The 25,925-nt window shown below is 40.7% G+C and overlaps 1 protein-coding gene across 12 annotated transcripts in view; it reads left to right on the top strand.

Moving 5' to 3' along the window:
• The window catches only part of Inpp4a (inositol polyphosphate-4-phosphatase type I A), a 124,168-nt gene that overhangs the window by 45,094 nt on the left and 53,149 nt on the right, over positions 1-25,925 (top strand). For 11 of the 12 annotated variants that reach the window (XM_090336466.1, XM_090336473.1, XM_090336475.1 and 8 more), the window contains exons 2-4: positions 15,425-15,486; positions 16,364-16,572; positions 17,269-17,313. In XM_090336466.1, the coding sequence (XP_090192592.1) occupies positions 16,467-16,572; positions 17,269-17,313 (151 nt within the window). In that variant the 5' untranslated portion in view covers positions 15,425-15,486; positions 16,364-16,466. Of the gene's footprint in view, positions 1-15,424; positions 15,570-16,363; positions 16,573-17,268; positions 17,314-25,925 lie in introns of all 12 variants that reach the window. The other variant, XM_090336467.1, reaches the window with a different exon arrangement.

The raw sequence follows: 25,925 nt of genomic DNA on the forward strand, positions 1-25,925 counted from the left end.
GTATAACGTTTTTGCTAATGAAGCTGAAACTGAACAGTGTGTTGAAATGCAAGGTGATTTTAGTTTAGTTGCTGTTGATGCTGTTGGGTTTTTACTTTAAACAATTATAGCTTCTTTCAGAGCTAATCTGACTTGAGACTTAGTTGTTTGATGCCAGATTGATCATTGGAGTTCTCCAGAGGCCTTCTGGGACACAGAAGTTGCTCTCTTAGTGTTGGCAGGGAGTGTTGCCCATCTATTTCTTAGTGAGTATCATCTGAATCCAGCCTTACGAAGCTGAGGCTGAGCAGTGTCATGATGCTCGTCAATGTGATCCTTGTAGAGTGGGCAAGTTTGTACTGAGTGAACAATGTTTGTTCTCAAAGGACCAGTTGGAGAGTTCTAGGAGAGCATTAATACTTCCTGGATTTATTTGAATGATTACAACTCTTGAGAGTTCTGCGTTGCCCATAAGCTGAAGCCTAGCCTGACGATCTGATAGTAAAAGTCCCCAGAACTCACCCTATCCCCATTTTTTTTCCTGTCCCTTAGAATGTTGGACATTCCTGTTCCTTTCAATTACTTACTTTCACTGAGTATACCTGAAGCATTTGAGCTTATTTCTGTCCACACCTTGCCTGGGGCCTCTTTTGCCAGGCTTTAGGATTCCTTCTTACTTGCTCCATAGCACTGGGCAGGTGATTTATTTGTATTTTGGTCTTGGATTATTTCAGTGTCTTATTTCCTCATTATACTTCTAGATCCTTGCAGAAAGGGATTACTTCTTATCCAGCTGTGTGTCCTCTGCATGTGCCTGGCTTGGTACCTGTTAAGAAAAAGGACAACTTTGAATCTAAATTTTAGGCTCCTATGGAGTCCCCTTAGAGGGTGTTGAGACCATTGAGCCCGCTTGCCAGTGAAGGACAGAAACTTCACCTCTTGAGGACAGAGCCCTCAGAGCTATTCTTTGTTCTTTGCTTCTGAGTCCCTCCTTTATTGGCCTCATCTTCACTAATGTTTGAGTTGAAATATCTGATGCAGCAATGAACAATGCTCCTTCTTGAGCATGAGGGTGCCAAGTGTCAGCTGGCACCTCTCCGGCCTATTTGAAGCAACCGCAGCAGTGGGCATTTCAGAAGGATCCCCCAAAGAAACACATGGGCTTTAGAGTCATTGCTTATGCTTCTTTTCCTAAAAAAACTTTTTTTTTCTTAAGTTTTTAAGATCCCTGCCACTGTCATCTTTAAGAGCTATAGTCAGGCTACTAGGGGAAAGAATCATACAACTATAGCCAAAGCGTTAGACTTCTCTCCAGAGACATCCTGGAATAAAGTCTGAGGCTGTTGTCATCATCATTTGCTGCTGCTGCTGTTCCTCCTGCTGTTCTTCTGCCCTCCTATCCCTTTCCCCCTCTCCCCATCTTCTGTCTCCTGTCTCTTCTCCTTTCTCTCCCCTCCCCCTCCCCCTCCCTGTCTCCCCTCCCCTCCTTCCTTTTTCCTTCCTTTTCCCTCCCTCCCTCTCTCCCTCCCTCCCTCCCTTCCTCTTCCCCTCCTCTTTCTTCTTAGAACGTGGAGTACTAAAGTCCTTTTAGGTCTTAACCAAATGTTCAGCCAACAATGAACAGTCAAACAATATTCCATTTTTAAAGCTAAAGCAAGCATGTAACTTCACTTTGCTAGAGATCTATGCATAGCAAAGCATGCAAAATGTTTCCCTTCATTTCCAGGTAACCTAGAGGACTGGGGCATTGTTCCTTAATTTTGATATTTTGGTGAGGAGGCTAGAAAACAGAATTGGTTGATGCTACTAACTTGAAGGCTTAGGTCATCCCTAGTTTTCTGGCTTCCTGCCTTGTTCCAAAAATAACAGCCTTCCCATCAATTCATCGATCTGTGGCTGTTTTGTCACATTCAGAACCCTTTATGGAATTTTGTTGCTGCTCAGAAAATGTCATGTTTTCTCATGACTCAAATTTTGACACTTTTTATGAATTAGAAAATAAGCTTTCCAAGTAATGGATCTAAGTTTAGTCTTAAAGAATTTGGCTTGTATTTGCAAATTCCTGGGTTCATCCACCAGGGCCACCAAAACAACAACAACAATAGCAACAACAACAACAACAGCAACAACAAAAAAAACATAATGAAAGAATAGAGAGGCTTTCTTAATGATTATGAAGATAATCTACCCAACTCTAGTCATATGAAGTGCAATTAACTTTATTATAAATTCTCTTCACTCAGTAGTGATCTATAAGTAAACAATGTTTTTGAAGTGAATCTGCCAGTGCTTCTTCAGGCACATATGCCCTCCTACTGCAAAGAGAGAGGCAAGGGGATGGAGGAGATTGGCAGGAGTACTGTGAGGAACTGGGCTGCTGGTAGGTTTGGCTGGAGGTTCAGTTCTGTATGGTGTGATGCAGCACACAAACACCAGCACTTGTAGTGAGACTGAAACCATCTTAGGGAATAAGTATCTTCCCTTTGTTTTTCCAAAGCTCCATTAGTATGCCCAGATAGTAAGATAATTACTCACTTTCAAGAAAACCAAAGCCTGGCTTTCAAAGTTCCAGTGGCAGGACTTCCAGAGTGTGTTACTTCTCCTCAGCTTCCCATTGTTATGACCAGCCAAGGCTCAAGTAGTCAGCTGGCTCACTTTCTTTGTGGTACTTCCTTTGAAACCTGAGAGAGGACTTGGGGCTGGGGGTTTAAGGAAAGGGAACACATGTTTTTCTATTGAAATATGGAGTATGTGTGTCTTAGTGTGAAAAAGAGGAAGATAAAGGCTATTTTCTCAAGGGACCTTGACAACAGTTTTCATTTGCCAAATCTGTACTTTAGTGAGTGAATAAAATATGTTGAAATTAGAAAAGGGAAAGAAATTTTAATTTTAAATGCTATATAGAAAGAATTAGAGGGCCCTGTCACCACAGATATCCAGCCCTGTAGTCAGGGGGCAGTGTATTACCCATTCTAGATATTTACTGAAAAACTCTTTTTTCTGTGCAAGATGTTTGGTAGTGCCATCTCCATGGTCAGAAATGGAAGACATTTTTGCATTACTGTTTGTAGATATTGTCAATCTTGTTCACAACTTCTTATTTTTTTAATGTGTATTTTGAAATATTTCTTGACAAAAATAATTGACAAGCCAGGAATGGGTGGTCCATGCTAGTACCTACCATGCTTGTTAAGCAGAGGCAGTAGGATCTCAAACTAAAGGTTACCCTGGACTGCATAGTGAAATCCTATCTCAGAAAAAAAAAAGAGGATATTGGCAATATTTTTTCAAAGATTAATTATAACTTAAGAAAAGAAAATCAAGCATCAATGATACAAAGAAATGGCTCTCACCCTCTAGTCCTATCTTTTGTCTTCTCTGGGAATAATCAGTTCCTCTTGCTATACGTGTTGCTTAATGAGCAGGCTGGAGATCTGATCCGAGCCTGGGCAGCCACATAGGAGTGCCTCCCTGTAAAGATGATGGGGAGGGCCAAGGAAGGAAATACTGTTTTTATGTCATGAATCTGAAGTGTTTCCTTCCAGCGGGTCAGCTAGGAAGAAGAAAATAATATTCTGGCAAACAATGTAGGATGGAACTAATGCATGTGCACATACTTGAAAAATGAGCCGGTTATGGTGGCCCATTCCTGTAATCTTCATTATTTGGGTGGTGGAAACCATGAAGGTTGTAGTTTCAAGTCAGCCAAGGCAAAACATTCAAGGGATCCAATCTCAACATGTGGTAGTGCTTGCCTGTCCTCCTAAATTATGAAAGAAGCTTAATAGGAAGGTCTTGGCCCAGACCAACCCAAGCATAAATGTGGGACCCTATTTGAAAAATAAGCAAAAGAGCTGAACAATAACATAACAACATTTGTTTGTGAGTTCAAACTCCAATACTGCAAAAAAAAAAGGAAAGAAAAATCAAGTGAAAAAGATGATGTTTATAGTTAGCATTTGGTGGTAACTTGAATTAATTAGCTCTGTGCTTTATTTTAGATAAAGGAAAGAACACTGGGCTAGGAAGGCCTGTTTGTTTGTTGTTTTGTTTTTGTTTGTGCCAGTCGTGGAGCTTGAAATCAGGGCCTAAGTACTATCTCTGAGCTTTTGTGCTGAAGGCTAGTGCCATGTGTGCCACCTATCTTCTTCCTGGCTTTGTAATATTTAGTTGGAAATAAGAGTCTTACTGGACTTTCTTCCTGGGCTGGCTTTGACTTGTGATCCTCAGACCTCAGCCTCCTGGGAAGCTAAGATTATAGGCCACCAGAGCCTATGTTTAGGTTGTAACTTTCGTTAAAGCGTGCCCTTGAGGGAACCCTCTACCAAGTATCATCTCAGGCAAGGAATGTAGCTCAGTCATTAGTAGAGCTCATGGGAGAAACTTTAGGCTTAACCCCCAGCACCATAGAAACAGACAAAACGGATGGACTGACAAACAAAAGTTTTGAATGCTCTATAGTATGCTTAAGGATCAAGTCAAGGAATCAAGTGACAGGGAAGGCGCTTAAAAGCCATGTCATGGTTGTGTCTCCTCCCCAGTGAGAATTACTATCCAAAGAGATTTTTAGGGGACGTGTATCTCTCTCTGGAGGCCAGATGAGGCAGGAGAGCTGTCAGAAGCATGATTGGCTTGGTAGTCCTTGGTCTCCTCCTCTCTAACCTTCTCCAGAGAGTTGGAAATAAGAGAATTGATGAAACCCTGGAGGAACATTTACAAATGGAGAAGGAAGGAGTCATGGGCATCGTCTTGAGTTTGCCACCTAGACTGGCCCTTTTTTTTTGCCCTGGTTATTTTTGAGATAGGGTCTCATTTTCTGCCCAGGTACAGGCCTGTCCCATGATCTGCCTATTTTAGGTTTTCTGTTGTTGCTGGGATAATAGGCATGTGCCACCATGCCCCAGGTTTTTTTCCATTTAGATAGAGTTGTACAGATTTTTCTGTGTGGACTAGCTTGGAACTTCATTCCTGCTAATGTCAGATTCCAGAGCAGCTGGGATGACAGGTGTATGCTGTTGCACCAAACTATTGTTTGAGAAGGGAATCTTATGTATGCCCAGACTGGCTTCTGACCATGGTTTTCCTAATCTATCACATAATTTGATTTGTAAATAGACTATTAACATATATAGTAATTGTCATAGTTAAATAAGGATTTCTTGAAAACAAGCTCTTTGATATTATGCAGTGGGTCTCATAATTGAGATGGCTTTTAAATGTATAGGCAAGTAGCCTATACATTGAGAGGAATAGAGGAGACCGGACAAAGGAATGACTCATATTCCAGATAGTATCAAGGAGGATAGTTTGAGATTACATTATTCCCAGAATGTCAGGAAGTTTAAAATTTATGAAATATTTCTAGATTTAATATCTTCAACTGTAGTTGGTCTACAACCTTGGAAACTGAAACCACAGATAAGGGTGACTGCTATGTATGGTATTTTGGTGAGGACGTGAATCTTCAGTACTATGACAGCCTCATGGCTGAACCCCAGAGAGTCTAAGCCTGTGGTTCATAGGAAGCACTATCAGGGTAAGGCAAAGGGCATTGCTGTGGAAGGGGCCAGGTCACTGCCTCAGGAATCTTCCTTTTTTCTGGGGCTGTTCCTGGGGAACAAGAGCAACTGTGGCCCCTCTCTTCTACAGGGGAAAGAGAAAAGGAAAAGCAGAGTGTGAAGTGGAGGCTACCATGGTATGTGGAGGTCAGGGTCCATGTTGCACTCATCATCTCTGGTTAGGAGAGGTTAGAAGCCTCTGCTCCAGCCTTAGGTTTGGGTAAATGAAGGAATGGAAGGAAAGAGACCTGTTTCATGCAAAGGATGGGCCATACCCAGCTTGCTATTGAAGTTTGGAAACCCCCACCAGCCACAGAGGAGCCAGGGTGGGTTTATATTCTATAGTCTTCCTAGAACCCACCTTTAATAAGTGCTTGGGTGGGTAAGGTACATCTTGAGTATGTACCATGTTTATGTGTGATCTTTATGGACCCATACTCAGGGATAAGCTAATCCACATGTCACAGAGAAGCAAGCTAGTTTCTTCTTCAGTTGACTCTTGTTCTGGGAACTGCCTGCCTTCTTTGAAATAGGAGTTAATTGAAATACTAGATAGTTTTTTCTAGTCTTTTTATACACTTACCTGGAAATTTCAATGGCTTTAATTGAAGGCCATTCTGGCCAACATTCGAAGGAATTTTCAGTTAATTGTGTGAGTGCTTCAAGTGACTTGAGTTGACGTTGGAACAAGAAATAACTCTTGTCAGAGACATTGGCAGCTTCAGGAGAGAGAAGACAGCAGGGACACTGGTAGGCATTGTCTAGGGACTAAATAGGCAGTCCTGGACTGTTGGGCTCAACACAGTGATTCCATTATTTTTGCTGTGTTGGGAAACTTCCATGATAATTAGATGACAAGTGAAGTTGCATGCATTGGAGTGAGAGAGGGAATGGTTAAGAACCTAGATTGATTCATCCCAAGAAAATACCCACAGAATCCTTGGTACTAGCCCCTGGGGGCTTGGGAGCCCTGCCTGGAAAGGAGCAGCAAGCTATGTGTTTAATAAATTGGGGAGATTTTAGAAAAGGATTAACCAACTCTAATATGACCTCAGATTGCCTTTCATGATTTTACTAGTTTATTTTTTGCCAATCCTGGGCTTGGGCTCAGGACCTAAGCACTGTCCTTGGGTTTTCTCAAGGCTAGTGCTCTACCACTTGAACCACAGTACCACTTCTGGCTTTTTTCTATGTATGTGGTACCGAGGAATCAAACCCAGGTCTTTGTGCATGCTACTCAAGCACTCTACCACTAGGCCAAACTCCTGGCCCTTACTACATTTTTTTGTGTCATGGTTCCTGATGAAGCCTTTCTGTTCATTTTTGTGTTCCTAAGGCCTTCTCCGTGATGGGTCCTCTTTCAACTTTTCATTAAAATGATTGCCAGCTCATGAACACTAAAACAGCATGGGGTACAGAAGCAGGAAAGTGTAGGCATTTAGGAATCAGTGGCTCAAGTGTGAGAGGGTGAGAGAGTTTGTGATAGCATAGGTGTTCCGGCAGTGCTCTGCCACCCCCATCCACAGCTGTTTGGCACTCCCCAACATTATATCTACCATCTATCTCTATCTACCATCTTGAGCCCATTATTCTCATCTTTTAGACACTGAACATTTAGGACTTGATGGTATCTTTGTTGCTCGGCACAAACAATTTAAAACATTTTTTTCAGGGCAGATTGTTTTCAGATTACTTCCTCAGAAACTTCTCTGAAGGTTCATGATTTGTAGAGGATCTACAAGTAGCTGGGCTGCAATTCTACGCTGGAGTGCCCTTCAAGAGTCTCAAAGAAGCTGAGATTCAGGAAGGACATAAAGAAACTAAAGGCACTATCCTGCTATCTTCCCAGGAAGATTATGGTGGCTTGGATTATGGTGGTTTGATCCAAGCGACATTAGGCAAGGTCTAACCAACAGGGAGGTGTGGGGGAGACAAAATGAAGATGCAGCTGGAAGGTGCATGGCGTTAGAGGTGGTGTTGTAGACAGACTGTGGAAGGGATGGTGGTCAACAGCTCAACTGAGCAGATCGAAGTCTGTATCTGTGGAAAAGATGGAGCTAACAGAATTGGGATGTGAGAAGAGGATGGGGAGTAAGCTTGCCATTTTGCTTCTTGTCTAGAACAAGGAGAAGATGGAACTACCATTGACTGAGATGGGGACACTTCAAGGCCTGGATAGGAAAAGGAAGCTGAAAGACAGTCTGGACTTTTTCTGCTCGGAGGGAACTCTCCATTTTTCCGTTGTTTAAAGAAATGTCCATAGACACTTCAGAGATGTCTCAGGCATTATGGGCTACTGTAACCAAGTACCTGAGACTAGGTAATTCATAAACAACAGATATTTATTTCTTATAGTTCTAGAAAATGATTAGTTCTAAATGCTAGTATTAGTTAGAAATGCCAGTATTACATGTTTAGTGGAGGCTTTTTTTTGTGCCTTCACATAGCAAAAGACAGAAAGGCAATGGACTTACCTAGCTAGTTCTCTCTAGCACTTTCTTAAAGCATCAATCCCATCTACAAAAGCCCTAATGATCTAATCACCTCCTAAAGCTCCATATGTTAATACCAACACATTGATTATTTTGTTTTAATGGATGAAACTTGAGGGGACCCATATAGACCAAAGCACTAGGTGATTGACCTCCTGAATTAGAGTCGAAATTATATCAGTTGTCATACTCATTAAACTAATGAGGCATGTTAATTAAATGTAGTTAAATCATTCCACTGCTATTTGTTCATAGTAGCAGAACAGAGCTTGGAGAATTGGGAGACAATAGGTCCTCTTTATTGGACTAAAGTCCAGATTGCTCATTGCTTAAAAGCCAATAGTCCAGAGCCAACACTTGGTAAAAAGAAATCACATTTAAAGGTCAGTGTATAGAGTATTGTCTTAGAACACCATCTTGGAGAACTGATGAAATACAAAGAGCTTGAATAAAGAGGTTAAGAAGTGAGACAGTGGGGGCCGGGAGTTTGGCCTAATGGTAGAGCGCTTGCCTAGCATGCACAAAGACCCCGGTTCTATTCCTCGGTACCACATACATAACAAAAAGCCAGAAGTGGTGCTGTGGCTCAAGTGGTAGAGCTCTAGCCTTGAGAAAATCCAGGGACAGTGCTCAGGCCCTGAGCCCAAGCCCAGGACTGGCAAAAAAAAAAAAAAAAAAAGAAGTGAGACAGTGGTCCAGAAAGCCACTTGCTGAGTGGGTCTTTGTCACCAGGGTCTGTTTGTCCTTCCCTCCCCCTCCCCCATCCCTAACTTTTTTTGCAAGTTAAATCTCACAACAGTGTATATGCTTTGTGTTAATTGATGCATGAAGCTAGATAAGGGGGATTCTTATATATTTTAATGATTTTGATGTCCTGGTTCTCTACCTCTAATGAATGTATTACATACATAAATTCATATGCTGAATTGAAACCTCTGTACAACATTTAAACATAATTTTTTAAATGATTGAAAATAAAGAGAAAGATTAGTTTGCAGTTAATATCTTAACTGTTTGGGTGAGGCCTTTCTTTAGAATGCTAGGCAAAAGAAGAGATGTAAGACTACTGAAAAAATTACTGAGGGGAAGTAATTTGGCTGGGGGAATGGGGAAGGAGATAGCCCAAAGGAGTGGTACTGTCACATTCTTTTGGTGAGACTGTACAAGAAGAGCTGGGCCCTGACTCATTGAGAAGAGGGCAGAGACCTCTCCAGAACAGGTGAGACACTGCTCAGAGTAGAATCTGTTTTCCTGGAAGCTGGTTTCTCCTCTGATATTCCAACTTCCTTCCCCCCCCCCACCCACTTTTTTTGGGGGGGGGAAAGAAATCTGTTCTTTTTTATTTTTATTTTATTTTATTTTTTGCCAGTCGTGGGCTTGAGCTCAGGGCCTGAGCACTGTCCTTGGACTTTCTCAAGGTTAGAGCTCTACCACTTGAGCCTCAGCACCATTTCTGGCTTTTTTCTATGTATGTGGTACCAAGGAATCAAACCCGGGTCTTTGTGCATGCTAGGCAAGCGCTCTACCACTAGGCCAAACTCCCGGCCCCCTATTTTTTTTTTGTGTGTGTGTCAGTTCTAGGGCTTGAACTCGGGACCTGAACACTATCTTTGGGTTTTCTCAAAACTAGAGCTCTACCACTGGGTCCTCATGTATGCTAGGCAAGCACTGATAGTCCCCTTTTTAGAGGGCCATGAATTCTTCCTGTTAGCACTTAGACCCTTATTTTACAATTGAGCAAACTGATTCACAGGGTTGTACTTGATAAAAGATTTGACATGCTTCCTCAGATGTGGTACCAGTGCTTATTCCTCCCACCAAATAGTGTCTCCTGAATAGCCTTCCATGTACATATTTCTTCCCAATAATACCCATTAGATTTAGCTTTTGATTTAGAAGACATTATAAATGGCAGCCCAAACAAGTGCTATCTATGGACCATGGTGAAGACTCTGGTTGGAAGAGTTCGAGAAGGCCAGGAAATTGAATAAAACTGTGGCTATAGGAAAAAGCCTTCTTGGCTCACAGTTCAGTGCCTCCGGAAAGATGGAAAAGGCCAGGGCGAAGACCCAGTTGAGCACTAAGCTCAACAGCAGCTGCTTCAGGAGCTGCTCCTTACTGTGTCCTTGTGAGATAGACACTTTTCTCCGTACAGAGATGATTAAACAAAGGCTCTAAGAACTGGGCATCTCTAGCAGTCACATGCAAGGAGGAAGGGGGCTCTGACGTTGCATTAACTGAGCAAGTAGTTGGACTCATGAACCTTGGATTCAAAGATTCATCCAAGATCCAGGTTGCAAAAGAGCAGGTGATCCTCTAGTGGGTGGGGTAGGGACTAGAGTAAAGGACATGATGAAGGCTTTTCTCTACCCTTCCATCCAAACCCTTGGTCCTGGAGCATCCGGTCTTTGTTGCCCAGCTATTACCTGAACCTTTGTGGGAGGCAGCATTTTTTTCCATATATTTTTTATTGTAATTAATAGAAGGGTTACATTACATTTGCCAGATGGAAGGTGCATTACTTCACATACATTGATACCCTTTTCTCATGTCTTGGTCCCCATTTCCCTCTCCTTCACCCCCACCCCTCATCTTGTTTTCCCCCCTTTCCTATCCAATTTCAAATAACCAAATACGCATATATCCAATATTTCAGATAACTAAGTGAAATACTGTAGCAATATGAGATAACCAAGGGATAGCAAAAGAGATGAGAAATAGCATAGTACATTAAGGACAACAATCACTTATTATGTGGCTTTTGTTTCTATATCCTAGAGGTCCTTTCATTTAGCATCATACCGTATGGCTTCATGTATCTAGGTTTTGCTCTATTGCCAATCTCTGCTAGAAGAGTCCAAGGTTTCTACTGATCATGGCAAATGAGGGAAACCATTGAGCCTATGTTCCCTTGAGTCTGGCTTACTTCACTTAATATGATTTTTTCTAAGTCTTTCCATTTCCTTACAAATGGGGAGATGTTCTTTCTGACAGCTGCATAGAATTCCATTGTGTATAAATACCACATCTTGTTGATCCACTCATCAACTGAGGGACATCTGGGTTGGTTCCATATCTTTGCTATGGTAAATAGTGCTGCAATGAACATCGTTGTGTAGTGGATTTAGTATGCCCTTGTTTCTGGACGATTGGGTAAATGCCAAGTAGTGGAATTGCTGGGTCATAGGGGAGCTCTATGTTTAGTCTTTTGAGGAACTGCCATACTGCTTTCCATAGTGGTTGAACAAGTTTGCACTCCCACCAGCAGTGCAGTAGTGATCCCTCCTGGCCACATCCCCTCCAACATCTGTTGTTATTAGTTTTTTTGATCCTGGCCATTCTAACTGGAGTGAGGTGGATTCTTAGAGTTGTTTTGATTTACATTTCTTTTATGACCAGAGATGTTGAGCATTTCTTCATGTGTCTATAGGGCATTCTTATTTCTTCTTCAGAGAAGACTCTCTTTAAGTCTTTGGCCCATTTTTTAATGGGATGGTTGTTACTTTGGAGATTAGTTTTAGAGTGATTCAAATTTTTGAGCTGTTGATATATTTTAGATATGAGGCCTTTGTCTGTCGTATGGTTAGTGAAGATCTTCTCCCATTCTGTAGGCTTCCTAATTAATTTACTAGCTATGTCCTTTGCCATACAGAAGCTCTGCAGTTTAATGCAGTCCCACTTATCCAGCCTTTCTCTGATTTGTTGTGATTCTTGGTGTATTGTATGTGGGAAGAGGATAGGGCATAAGTCAGACATTAAGTCCAGGTAGTGGTGATTTGTTTACTCAGTAGGTACATGTTGGACATGTAGTCTGTGTGGCTTGAACTGGATATCTGTCAGGATATAGGAGTAAAGAGTTTACTTCTAGCGCTTTTGAGACACAAGTACCTAGATGATCCTTACATAGTCACATAAAGATGAGAACTATCACGAAGTATAGACAGCTTGTCTGTTAGGGGAACCCTTGTAAGGAAAGCCACAAGAAAGGCTTCATGCAGAAAGGGGGCACTTGTCTTTCTTCAGTTATTACTCATTTGGGGACTAGTGAGTGTTATGACAGACACTTCATTGGATCTATGATTTTTAGCTACCCTGGATTTGGAGTTTGTAGGGAAAATTCCTCCCCCCCGCCTTCCCCTTTGGCCAGTTCTGGCACTTAACCTCGGGACTTGGGCACTGTTCTTAGAACTTCTCAAGGCTAGTGATCTACCACTTGATCCACAGCATCACTTCTGCCTTTTTCTGTGTAGGTGGTACTGACAAATTAAGCCTAGGGCTTCGTGCTTGCTAGGCAAAGCACTCTACCACTAGGCCATATTCCCAGCCCCACTTTCTCCCTTTTAAAGTAAGCTATCCTTCGAAGATTGCTATGCATACTGACTCACTCAGGACTTTTGTGATACTTTCTCTCCCACTGGCCTTTGTGTGTGGAGAGTAGAGGCAGTTCTTAGTCTGTGTGTAGACACAGAGCCAACAATACATCTGAGGGAGTGGGCGGGCAATAGGATTGGTTTCCTATTTGGGGTTTTTGCTTTGGGTTGATTTGGGCAGTTCATCTTTCACTTCTTTATGACTTTGACAAAACTGGCTGCACTTCCATACCCTCATCTGTGCAGTTATTTTCAGAAGAATGTTAACGCATAAAATGGATCAAAATGAAGAATGGCAATTTGTAAGATGGACCAAAGAGTGCTCATGGTTAATCTTCCAGGCTCTAGCTCAAAAGCTCATAAAAGATCGCTGAACTTCTGAACTCCTTCCTGGCCTGAGATTCCATGGAGGAAGAAGGCAGTCAGATATTTCCCAAGACTAGCTTAGAAGATGCTTCTCTACCCCTGGCGAACCTCATTCTCTATACAAATACCTCTCTGTTCTCAAGGCTTTCCTCTACCACCATGGCTGGGCCACAATGGAAGGGGATTGGTGCTGTCCCTCTGACAGGAAAGGAGTAGGGAAAGGAGCAGTGAGTTTTTATGAAATGTTGCTACTCTCTTTTCTCCAGCCTTCTGAACTATTCCCACACCTTTTCTGTCCTTCATATAGGTGTAGTTTTTCTTCTTCCTAACGAACTCCTATCTTCAAACAGAACTGAGTAAAAATGGGGACTTGGGGAATATAGGAATTCCTTGGTGAATTACCTTAAATTAATGGTACTAAAAAGGGAAATCAAGCTCAGCTGTGAAAATTAGCTTCTCATTCTAGGACTCAATAACTTAATTTGCAAATGATAATTAAATGTCCCAAATAACTGTGTAGTGATTGCTAAGGTGTTTTTGACCTAAAAATTTCTGTGACTTATGAACCAGTGCAAAATCGGTCTGTAGATGCTCCCCTTTAAACGTTTCTATCTCTAATGATATCACAATGTCTATCATACACACTGCACTTCTGAAGGAAGAGCTAGGTTAGGTAGATTAGGCAAGAGCCTACCAGGGGAGGAGAAGAGGAGCAAGATGGGTTGGTTGGGAGTCCCTTCTTCTTCCAGAGCAGGATCTCAGGGTTTGGATGTGTCATTTTCCTTAGATGGTAAGTCTTTGTTGTTCCAAGTTAAAGGGCTCACTGGTACCTACACTATAGGGCTGAGCAGGGCAGCAAGACAAGTGGTATAGAATGATAAGAACCTGCTAGGAGGGAGGCCAAGAGGAAGAAGCTGGCCTCCTGATTAGCTAGGATTGCACATATGAGCCACCGGCGCCTGGCTTAAACTTTGGATTCTTGTCTGTATTTTTCTCATCTTCTGTTCATTCCTCTATCCCTTTTTGAATACCCACTTTCTTGTATGCAAGTGTATTCAACTGTGTTAACTGAAATATGGTAGGTTTAAGGGAGATCTCAGTTCCTTGGAAAGGCAAAATCAAAGTTCAGCAAACTAAATGTACTGTCTGTTGAGCTACAAAAACCACTGGTGGACAGCTCAATACATTTTCAGGCAGTTCCAGTACATTTCTGGAGCCAGGACTCTTCTGATGTACTCCGGCAGCACCCAGTCCTGCACAATACCACTCTCCTTACTTCTCATACCTCAGGCTTATTTGGTCTTTGCCTGCGCTTCCCACAGGCAGGCTCGCCAACAGTGGAATCTTGTTCCTCTGGCTTCTCCCATGACATTGTTTCTAAAGTTCATTTGTGGTGTCCCATCCGTTTACTATTGATAAACATTTGGATTGTCTCTAGGATCTTATTGTTATGACCATCATTGCACTAAATAAATAGCCTCTGTGTTTTACAGCGAAGTTAAGGATGTGTTTCTATTAGCAAGTGCAACCTGAGTTGTAGCCCAGGGCAGCAGGTAGACATATCTGCAGATAGAGTAGACTTCAGGTATCCACGGTGGTCACACCTCTGAAATATTATTATAAATACAGGAGAATTCTCTATAGGTTTCTTCTGCCTTCCAGCCGTGTGTATTTTTATTAGAAGAACAGACCAGCATTCTTTGGAGGACTAATTTAGGTGAAGATATATATATTTAGAATTGCTTTATTATAGAGTTTGACCTCTTTAAAAAATATTAACATGTGTATTCCTGTCCTGAATTCCTACCATTTTACACTCGAATTACCAGTGAGATTTTTGTTACCTTAAAATGCACTTTTTTTGGGTGCCAGCCCTGGGCTTTGAACTGGACTTGGAAACTGTTCTAAGCTATTTGTTGTTGTTTCGTTTTGTTTCTTCTCAAGGCTAGCTCTCTACCACTTGAGCCACAGCTCTACTTCGGACATTTTCTGAGCAGTGAATTGGAGATAAGAGCCTCAAAAATTTTCCTGCCTGGATAGCTTTAGCAGCGATCCTCAGATTTCAGCCTCCTAAGTAGCTAAGGTTAGAGGTATGAGCCACCTCTGCCTATCTAAAATGCAGATTTTAGTACTTCAGGTGCTTACCCAGTTTTACCTTTGTATAGTGGGAGTGGCCTGGGCATTCTTTTCTGAAGGTATGTACCTGGTCTCCCAGGCAGAGTGGCAGTGTGAGTATGTGGGGGGGGGAGGGGCTGGCAGAGTCTGTAGAGAACTTCCTGTTGTTACACGTTTGTCTTTGCAGAAAGCAGTTTCCCTGAGCCCGTTTGCTGCTCTCAGGATCTGTATTTTCTGATCAGAAAAGCTAGGACTCTGCTTCACCTGGTTTTCCCTGAACTTTCCTCAGCTGTTAACATGTTTCTTTAGAGCAGACACGTGCTCTCTAAACAGTTCACTGAACTGGGGAAGATGACTGTGTAGACTGTGTACTTTCTCCTCCTTTTGGGTTTGAGCCAAAAGTTGGATGCATGTTTAGAGGTATAGAGTTCCAGTGAACATAAAATAGAATAATAGTTCTTGGCTCCACACTTTTTTAGTCATTGTGTTTTTTGAGATTTGCATATCTGGTCAGCTTATTAAGTTGATGCTTTTCTGTTTGTAGGTGATAAATTTGGACATGCCACTATGAAGAAATGCCACGTGGTCCTGGAACAAGAATGTCCAGTAAGTTACTTGATCATCTGAGTCAAGAGCCATAGCCCAGGTTCTTCAAGCACAGAGGCACGGACTTTCCTGGAGAATATGGGGTAAATCTGGATATATAGAGACCTTTGAGACAGTGTTTTTAACCAGGCCAACGGCCCTCTCTAATGATCCGAACCTGTAAAGAGTGCTTCCTTCCAGAGCCAGCAGGAACACACAGGATTGGGCAACCCTGAAACTCCTCTCTCAGTGCTTAACCTACTTCTGAGACAAGACTCTGTGCTGCCCTAAGACAACCTCAGTATAATTCAGACTTCAATGCTATTTTGCCCACCGTGCCCTCCCCTCCTGAGAGGGCATGTCAGTTGACTTTTTACAGGAAAGATATACCCTAAGCCTCCTTTATATAGGAAGTTTGTGTAGCTCAGGGAAGAATAAACAGGTTAATAGCATCTCTGCAGTGTTCTGCCACGCTGGGTGCTTGCGGGCAGCAGATGTCTTCATTTATATCTTGTACTTCTGTCAGAGGTTGTGGTGAATTCATGTAAGGTTGTAAAGATTGTTTTTAAGATTAGCCAAGCGAGCATAATAAAGCAAGAAAATCTCAAGAAAAAAACATATTTTATGATTACATTTAGGCCATCATTAGTGTGATGTATCTTCGTGGAGGCAGGCATGATTGCTTTATGAGATTCCTATGGGTATACTATGTTGGGGAGTGAGGAAGAAAAAGTGACTAGAAGGGGTGGAGAGTGGCAGACAGTCCACTCTAGTTTCTTAACAGAAGAACATGAGCGTCTTGCCCATATTAGGTCACATTTTTTTTTTTCTTTATGGGAACACAGTGTTCACAGTCATCATCCTTGGCTTCTTACCAGTACTTGATTCTGTTTCTTAGGGTTACTGCTACCTTAGGAAACTTGGGTTTGCTAACAGCACTTGCCAGGGAATCAGGTGTGGTTTGACCCAGAAGCAAGAAACACATCATCACCAATGACAACATGACAGCAAGAGAGCACAGCCCTCGCCATGGCGCCAGGGCCCGTGCAATGCAGCGGGCATCCACTATTGACGTGGCAGCTGACATGCTGGGCCTCTCTCTGGCAGGTAATCCTCACAGGACCTGTACCAGGGCTCTGGTACACACTTTCAGCATGCAAGTTCTATACTGTAGCAGTTCTGGGAGGCTCTGTTCTGTCTCCTGGATTATGCAGTGGACAGGTAGAAGGAGCATGCCCTATGGCATTCTGTTAGTTGAATTAGTAAATTAGGAGAGGAAAGCTGCCATCCTTCTGGGAACCAGTGTGTTGGAATCTGACTGCCACCAGTTACTTAGTTTAGGTAAGCACTTCTGGGCTACCTGCCAATCAATAGGAATGTTCACAGTGCTTGTGTGACAAGCACTTAGCCATGAGAAAAGCCCTCCACACTGTAGGAGGAATAGGTTTGGTCTTTGGATCTGAAGTATCTTTGGAATCTCTGAAGCAATGTGTTGAAAAAAATGTGGAAATCAAGCTGAATATGATTGTGCATGATTGTTATCCCAGCAATTGGGAGACTAAGGGAAGAGGATTTGAACTCAAGGCCAGTCTTAACTACATAGTGAGTTCTAGATGAGTGTGGCTTACATAGGGAGAACCTGTCTAAAAATTAACAGATTAAAAGTATATGGAAACCGATAGTAATTTGGAATGGGAGAGGAAGAGGAAGAAAGTAGAGTTGTTTTTTGGGAGGGGATATTAAAATTAAAGCTGGGAAAAGTTTATCGAGGGTGATATTCTGTCTTTTTTCTGTTTTCCTCAGGAAATATACAAGATCCAGATGAGCCCATTTTAGAATTCAGCTTAGGTAGGTATCTTACTTTTGCTTTTGTTTAAAAAATACATTGTTTAAGAGTAAAAACATAAACTCACTGGGATAAGTTTGCCTCTGGGAACTTGCTGCTGCTGCAGCTGCAATATTTTTTCTTTTTTTTTTTTTTTTTTTTTGTGGGTCATGGGGCTTGAACTCTGCCTGGGCGCTGTCCCTGAGCTCTTCAGCTCAAGGCTACTGCCCTACCCCTGAGCCAAGCTTCATTTCCCATTTTCTAGAGGTAAATTGGAGATAAAAGTCTCAAGTCCTTTTGTGCCCAGGATGGCTTTGAACCATGATCTTCAGATCTCAGCCTCCTGAGTAGAGCCACTGTGCCTGGCTAAACTTGTCTCCCTCCCCTCCCCTAGTCCCGGGGCTTGAACTCAGGGCCTGAGCACTGACCTTGGGCTTTTTCCTCAAGGCTGGTACTCTGACACTTGAGCCACAGCACCACTTCCAGCTTTTCTGTGTGTGGTAGCAAGGAATTGAACCTGGGTCTTCGTGCATGCTAGGCAAACACTACCACTAGGCCAAACTCCTGGCCCCCTACTGCAATATCTGAGAATATGAGGTAGTACACTTCCTGTGGGCAGGAAAGAACCTTGGAGGACATAAAGCCCACAGAGCTCTTGTCTCTTCAGCAGGGCCTACCCTCCTTACAGCTCTAAGTGGCCAGTGAGCTCACGCAGAGCTTATAGAGAGACTGCTGGATTCTTGAAGGATTGAGAAAAATGGGCTTCTTGCTCTGCTTTGTGCTCTCTGGATGGTTAAGAATCTAGCTTTCTAAGCCAGGTACCAGTGGCTCATGCCTATCATTGTAGCTACATAGGAGGCTTGATATCTTGACAATCAAGGTTCAAAGCCAGCCAGGCAGAAAAGCTCAAGAAACTCCTTAATCAACCATCAAAAAATAGCTGGGCTGGAATTGTGGTTAAAGTGGTAGAGAACTTGTCATAAGTGTAAAAGCAAAGTGAAAGCACAAGGCCAGAATTTAAGCTCCCCACTACCCCCAATTTAGCTCTCGAGTCCATAGATTCCCCTCTGTAGAAGAAAATGATGATGTCTGTGTGCTGTCCCTTTCAGGGAGGATCAAAGGAGAGGATTTTCCCATTCAGCGTTCAAGGTCAGGGAAAGCATAGCAGTACTGAGATCTACATAAGAGGCTGGAGACCTCCAAAGTCCACATTGTCCCCTGTTCTTCCTCTCTTACCTCCAACCCTTGTTAGTGATCAGCATTGGTTGATAGCCTGGCAGATGTTCACGAGGTAGAGGGTCATAAAAGAGCTACCTCTGAGGAGTTGATAACAGACTCTGGTTCAGCTCTGCCAAATCAGTAGGGTAGCTTCAAGCTGCCAATGAATCTTGTGTAAGGACTTTTCTCATCTGCTATGTAGGGGGCACTACTGCTTGCTCCAAAGATCAAAGCAGTCAAGTTTCCTTCCCCAAGAAAGACTTAGATAATTTGTTTCTAGACAGTGAGCTGACTGCAGAGGACTGTATTCCTAAGAGCCAACCCTAGCCCTTCTCTGGAGATAAGGGGCTGGACAAGTTTAAGTCTTATTAGACTTACAAGCTTGTATCCCTCAACCTTGCTCTCCCCCTCATTCTGCCAGACATATGCCTCTAGAGAGTCAAACAGCTCTTTTTTCATCTGTATTCTTAAATGAATATACAGTGAGCTTTCACACGTTTTTTGAGGGGTGACATTGCAGCAGGTTAACTGTAGAAGCACGTAGAGAAATCAAACTCTCTTCTCTTTAGACATAGAAGCTTGCAAAATGACAAACAACTCTACATCTCTCACTATGCATTTTCATTTTGTTTTCAAAAGACTCTTTATGTGGAAAAAGCAAACCACCCATTCCCCTACAAAGAAACAAAGAGATGCTGACTTTTTGGATCCCAAACTGAAATAGACATAGATTTCTACTTACTATGGTGGAGCCCACTCAACCTATTCTAAGTACTCAGTATCACAGAGTCTTCTAATGCATCATTCTTAAAAATGTGGAATATTGCCCACACAAAGATTGCTACACAGATGCTCATTACAGCTTTGTTTATAATCATTTGTGCTAGAAACAACTTGAATGTCCAAGAAGCTTTAATGAAGTGGAATAGTTAGTGATGAGAGGAATTCCATTCAGAAGGAAAAGAAATGAATGACTGATACACATAACTGATAAACAAAACACAAGGGAAGAAAGAAGCAATGCAAAGAAAGCTATGTATTGTATGATTTCTATTTGCATGAAACTCAGGAAGGTTGATCTATATTGATTTATATTGATTGTTCTGATTGGGGTGAAAATTGACTAGAAATCAGCAAGGAAACTTTTTGGGGTGGCAAAAATATTCTGTATCTTTACTGTGGAAGTGATGTAAATACCATATTCACTGACTTGCACTCTTAAAACGGGAATACTTTATGATGTATCTTAAAGTTGATCTTAACCTAAATGCATGACTAGTCAAAAGACCCATAACTGTGTATGAGAGGCTTATATCATGAAATAAAAAAAGAAAAAACTAGAAAGAAGGAACAGAGGCATTGTAGAAGAAAATATCAAAGAAATTATAATTTATATCCTCACGAAATGAAAATCTATCCATGTGTGCCCAAGAATATAATTCTATAAGGAAAAAAAAGCACTTGAACAAAGGCAATCTAATTTAATATTTCATATCTTACAGATGAAACTTGGAAATTTAATAAAATTTGGCAGATGTTTAAAGAATTCTTTCATAAAGTAAAAATTTATCCAGGCGCTAAAAGTTCACACCTATAACCCTAGCTACTCAGGAGGCTGAGATATGAGGATTGCATTCAAAGCCAGCTTGGGCAGGAAAGTGCATGAGACTCTTTTTTTCTTTTTAATTTACTCTTATTGTCAAGGTGATGTACAGAGGGGTTACAATTACATCTATAAGGTAATGAGTAGATTTCTTGTCGAACATTATTACTCATAAAAAGTTGGAAGGGGGAGAAAAACAGAGGGAGGACGTAACCATGAGATTTTTATCTTCAATTAACCACCAGAAAACTGGAAGTGGCACTGAGGCTCAAAATAGTGGAGCACTAGCCTTGAGTAGTAGAGTTTAGTGCCCTCACCCTGAGTTCAAGCCCTACGACTGACAAAAAAAAAAAAAAAAAGAAAAAAGAAAAAATGCAAAATCAAAACAGAAACTGGAAGATGAATGGGAGTGGAAAACAAAAAGTTAATCCAGAAGGTCCAACATTAAAAGAGAAAAATAAAAAGGACTATAAGAGATGAAATTACTAAAAAATTATACAAGGAATTATACAGAACTAAAGAACATAAATCTAGGCTAATGGTACCTTCCAAAACCTAGAATAATGATTTTTTTTGGGGGGGGGCAGTCCTGGGCTTGAGCACTGTCCTTGGACTTTCTCAAGACTAGAGCTCTACCACTTGAGCCTCAGCACCACTTCCGGCTTTTTTCTACGTATGTGGTACCAAGGAATCGAACCCGGGTCTTCATGCATGCTAGGCAAGCACTTTGACCACTAGGCCAAACTCCAAGCCCAGAATAATGATTTTTAAAAGACATATAACAGGGCACAAATGATGAAATTACAGAACTTAGGCAATAAAATGAAGATGCTAAAATTATCCAGAAGAAAAGAAGGCTTTATTCAAGGATCAGGAATAGAACTGGTATGGAACTTCTCAGTAAAAAAGGAAACATGGAAACAGCAGTAGAATACTTTAATTATATTTTTAAGCTAGAATTTTCTATTCAAGCAGACTATCAATAGAATGAGTGTAGAAGGCAACTTTTTAGCTCCACAGAATCTCAAATAAATTGACTTTTTCTAGAAGCTATAGGGGATAGTCTGTCTCCCAAAGTGGGACTAAATAAATTAAAAGATAATATGGTATACAAGAAAAAGGATCTAACCTGGAGAGAAGTGAAAGAAATCTTTTGTGGCTTGTAATATTATTTGCTTAAGTTTAATCTTATAAAATGTAAATTTAACAACAACAAAAACAAAACTATTAAGAGAAGATAGGAGTGTATAATTGAATAAAAAATTTCCTATAATACAATGTTTCTTTTCTGTTCTGTTCTTTTCTTTTTGCCAGTCCCAGGAGCTTGAACTCAGAGTGTTAGCACGGTTTTTTGGCTCTCTCAAGGCTAGAGCTCCACCTTTGAGCCACAGCACCAATTTTGGCTTTTTTTTTTTTATGTATGTGGTACCAAGGAATTGAACCCCAGTCTTTGTGCATGCTAGGCAAGCACTCTTACCACTAGGCCAAACTTCTACCAGACATTTCTAAGTCTGACAAATCAACAAATCAGGAGCAGTAAAACAGTCATGTTAATTAGAATGTGGAGGATATAAACAGGATGGATTTTATGTTAAATGAATTTTACCACAGTTTTTTTTTTTAATTTTTGTCAGTCATGGGGCTTGAACTCTGGGCCTGGGTGCTGTCCCTGAGCTTTCAGCTCAAGGCTACGGCCTGGAGCCACAGCCTCACTTCTTGTTTTTTAGTGATTAATTGGGGATAAGAGACTCATAGTCTTTAGTGCCTGGTCTTGGCTCAATCCTCAGATCTCAGCCTTCTGTGTAGCTAGGATTATAGGCCTGAGCCACTGAGCCCAGCTCATGGTTGTTTTTTTTTTTTTAATAGGTAAAAGGAATATGATGTTTGGGCAAATATTTGACTTCTGCTAGAAAAACAATCAGTAAAAGTTGAAAAATTTAGAAACAAACTAAATATGTACACATCATAAAATCATTGATATATAATATGTAGGTGAAAGAAAAATGTTGGAGAGCTTGTCAGTTAGCATTTTGGTTAGTAATTAAATGTGAGTGACTCTTAGGTAGGCTAGGTTGCCAGTGAATGATGTCAGGAAATAATGTCAATTGTAGAAAGGCTACAAGGTGTTTGGATGCTAGCCAAGGGACCATTGGCCTTTAAAATGGTATTTGTCTTTCTATTCTTTGATCACCTGAAACCTCAGTGGAAACCAGAAGCCTAGAAATCACTGAGAGACAGACTGGAGGTACCTATAAAGCCCCATTCTCAGAGAGCTATCTTTACTTGATGGCCTCTCTTGTAGGACTTGGCCTCAGAAAATACCCATTGGGAACTTTTTCCCCCCCAAGTGTGTTAGTGAAAAACAGTGACCAGTGCTGAGTGTGTAGCTCAGTAATAGAGCATCTGTTTATTATGAGTGAGGCCCTGGTTCAATGTCTGGCACCACATCTAACAACAAATAAATCATTGGCATTTAACAAAAACATTTTAGCTACCCATGTAAGTTAGTACTAACACTTGAAGCAAATAAGAAACAAACCTCCTCTTTCAAAAAGGACAGTAACTACAACCCCAGAACTTAAAAAGGAAAGTGGAGAATGATATGTTTGTTCACCAGAAGCTTTGAAAATCTGGTATGTTCATGGATGCCAGCTGTACCCATGTTCAGGGCTGTATACATATTCAGGACTATTTATGTTCTCAGGGAAGACCTGAAAAAGCTATCAGAAATTAACCTTTAGGCTCAGGACAAGCAGGCAGTGAAGAGCATTTATAAACTGCCTGACTAAATATTGAGGATATGCCCCAATATGTACACAGAAATTCCTAGCAAAAGCCTTATCAAAAGATATCAAAGGTCCACCAAGTGCTAGGGTAACTCACACCACTAATCCTAGTCTCTCAGGAGACTGAGATCTGAGGATCACTGAAGCCAGCCAGGGCAGGAAAGTCTCTAAGGCTTATCTCCAGTTGCACCCCAAATAGCCAGAAGTGGAGCTATATATCAGTAGTAGTATTCGTGCTACCTTTGAGCAAATAAAGTTGAAGACAGTGCCCATGCCCCTGAGGTCAAGCTCCAGAACTCTACAAGAGAGGATATGGTATGTCATACACAGGAGAATAGAAAAGCAAAGCAACCACTCATAGTAAGATGAGGAGATGTTAGACTTGCTAGACTAAGATTTTAAATCAGCTATTTAAAAAATATACTCAAAGACTAAAGGAAACCATATTTAAGGAACTAAATTAGTAAATAATGAATAATCAATATCAGTGAAGAGTCACATGAATATTAGTGAAGAAACAAATAATAAAAAGAACCAAATACAGAGTCTGGAGTTCAAAAGTATAATAACTGAAGTGAAAATTTCATTCAGTGGAGTTCAACTGTGGACAGAAAAATTACTCAGTCCAAAAACATTAAAAAAAGAATGAAAAAGAAATGAACAGCTTGAAAGATCTGTTGGATACCATCAGTTGAACCAATGTAGGATTAATGGGAGTTTTAGAAGTGGAAATTGAGAGGGGGAGAAAATATTTGAAGAAATAATAGCCAGAAACTTTCCACATTTAATGGAAAGTATTGAACTGCAAGGATAACCTCAAGAGAGATGTGTCCAAAGATGATCAGAAGCCAAAGACAGATTTTAACATGCAAGAGAGAAGTGATTTCCTATGTACAGGACATCTCCAATAGGAATAATGGCATATTTCTCATCAGAAACACTCTATTTACAAGACAGTAAGATGATGTTGAAATTCTGAAAGAAAGAGACAGTCATCAGGAATTCTATATCCATAAAAAAATTTCCTTGAGATGGGGGAAAACAAGATGAGGAGAGGGGGTGGGGGAGGGAAAATGGGACAAAACCATGAGAAGGGGTATCAGTGTTGGTGAAATAATGCACCTTCTATCTGGTGAATATAATGTAACCCTTCTATTAATTACAATAAAAAATCATTTAAAAATTTTCTTGAAATATAAGAGATGAAGACATATATCCACACAGAAACTAATGTTTACATAAACAGTATTCATAATAATCAAACTGGAAACAATGAAAATATCTACCAGTTGATAAATGGATAAACAGTACATGTTATGCTCATTATTCATCAGTAAAAGGGAGCAAAGTACTGGAACTTGCTGTAGCATGGGCGAGACTTGAAAACAGGCCAAATGGAAAAGGCTAGACACAAAAGGCAATATATTGCACAATTCCGTTTATATAAAATTTCCAAAGTAGCCAAGCCAAATCTGTACGGAAAGAGATTAATGGTTTCTAAGGGATTAGGGATGAGAGACAGTGAATACTGATAATGGATCTGGATTTTTTTCTTTTGAAGCATTAACAGTGTTAAGGAAGTGTAGATAGTGATAATGGTTACATGACCATAAACTCCTAAATTGTACATGTTGGGTGAAATTTATAATATTTGACTATGTCCTATTAATAGTTTAAAAAGAAAGTCAAAGATAATCTACTGAAAACTATTGTAAACTCACAAAGGCAAATGAAGGAACAATCTCACATCTTGAAAATAAGGCATCAAGAGGCAGAAATTTTGAGAGAAAAGCTGTGACACAACCTGGCATTATAGTATTTGATAGTTAGGATACCCAGGAGAAGAGACAGAAAGAGAGACAGCAGGTTCCAAGTAATCAAAGAAGAATCTTTTCTAAGTGAAAGGTAGATTTAAGTCCCAATATGTTCACCAACAGCCAGCCATCTCCTCCTTGTAAAACTTCAGGGTTCTCAGAGAAAGAGGAACATTTTACATGCTTCTGAATAAAAAACAGATAAGCAAAAATGAAATGTTTCTTTTAAGGATAGTTTAAGAAAAAGGAAGACAATCTAAGCAATTCCTTGTCCTTGTTTCCAGAGAGCTGATAGGAGAGTAAAGGATCTGAAGATAAGAAACCTAGTTACTCTTTCAAGGGCTCATAAATCAGACATGTTTTTCTGAATGAAAAGCAGACGAACAAAATAAAATCTTACCATTTAAGGACTTGACTTTAACAAACTATTGACAATTTATTCTGGAGGGACATACAGAATCTGGGAAAGTAAAAGAATTCACCCCCTATGAACTTTACATTGAACAGAGACAATATATTACACAATTACTTCCCTGAAAGTTAAAAAAAAAGATAGCAACAACCACCCTCCTCCCAAAACAACAGAATAACATAAATTTTAACAAATTAGAAAAATAACACAATGATACCTTAATTTTTTCTGTGAAAACCTCTAATATTTTGTTTATCATTGAATTCAGATGAGTAATTTTTAGAAAAGTTAAAAATAAGAGTTTCCTCTGTGCCTTAGGCAGATAGCATGTCTATAATAAACAAGTTACATGGAGAAAAGGTTAGTTTTGACTCCTTGTTTCAACAGTTTCAGTCCAGGGGACTTAGCTCCCTTGCATCATGGGAGAGGAAGGGAAATGGAGGAAAAGATTTATTCATCTTATGACATTGAGAAGTAGACAAAGGAAGAAGATAGGCTGGAGTCCCAATAAAGATTTGCTGGACCCGCTCATAGTGATTTCACTTCCCTCTCCTGGATTCCACCACCTTCCAATAGCACCACAGGCTAGCAATCAAAATATGTCATCTCAGGAGTCATTTGCTAGACCCAAACTCTAGCAGTGTTTATTTGCAGTTAAGGGTTTTTTTTTTTTTTTAAAGGAGCAAAATTTAAGTAATACCTTGTCCTTGTTTCTAAAGAGTTGATAGGATAGTAAAGAATCTGAGGTTGGAAGCCCAGTTATTCTTTCAAGGGTTCATAGTGACTTCCAAGAGTGAGGCTA

The sequence above is a fragment of the Megascapheus bottae genome, chromosome 7, assembly GCF_031878675.1.
Source record: "Megascapheus bottae isolate mThoBot1 chromosome 7, mThoBot2.hap1, whole genome shotgun sequence".
NCBI classification, from domain to species: domain Eukaryota; kingdom Metazoa; phylum Chordata; class Mammalia; order Rodentia; family Geomyidae; genus Megascapheus; species Megascapheus bottae.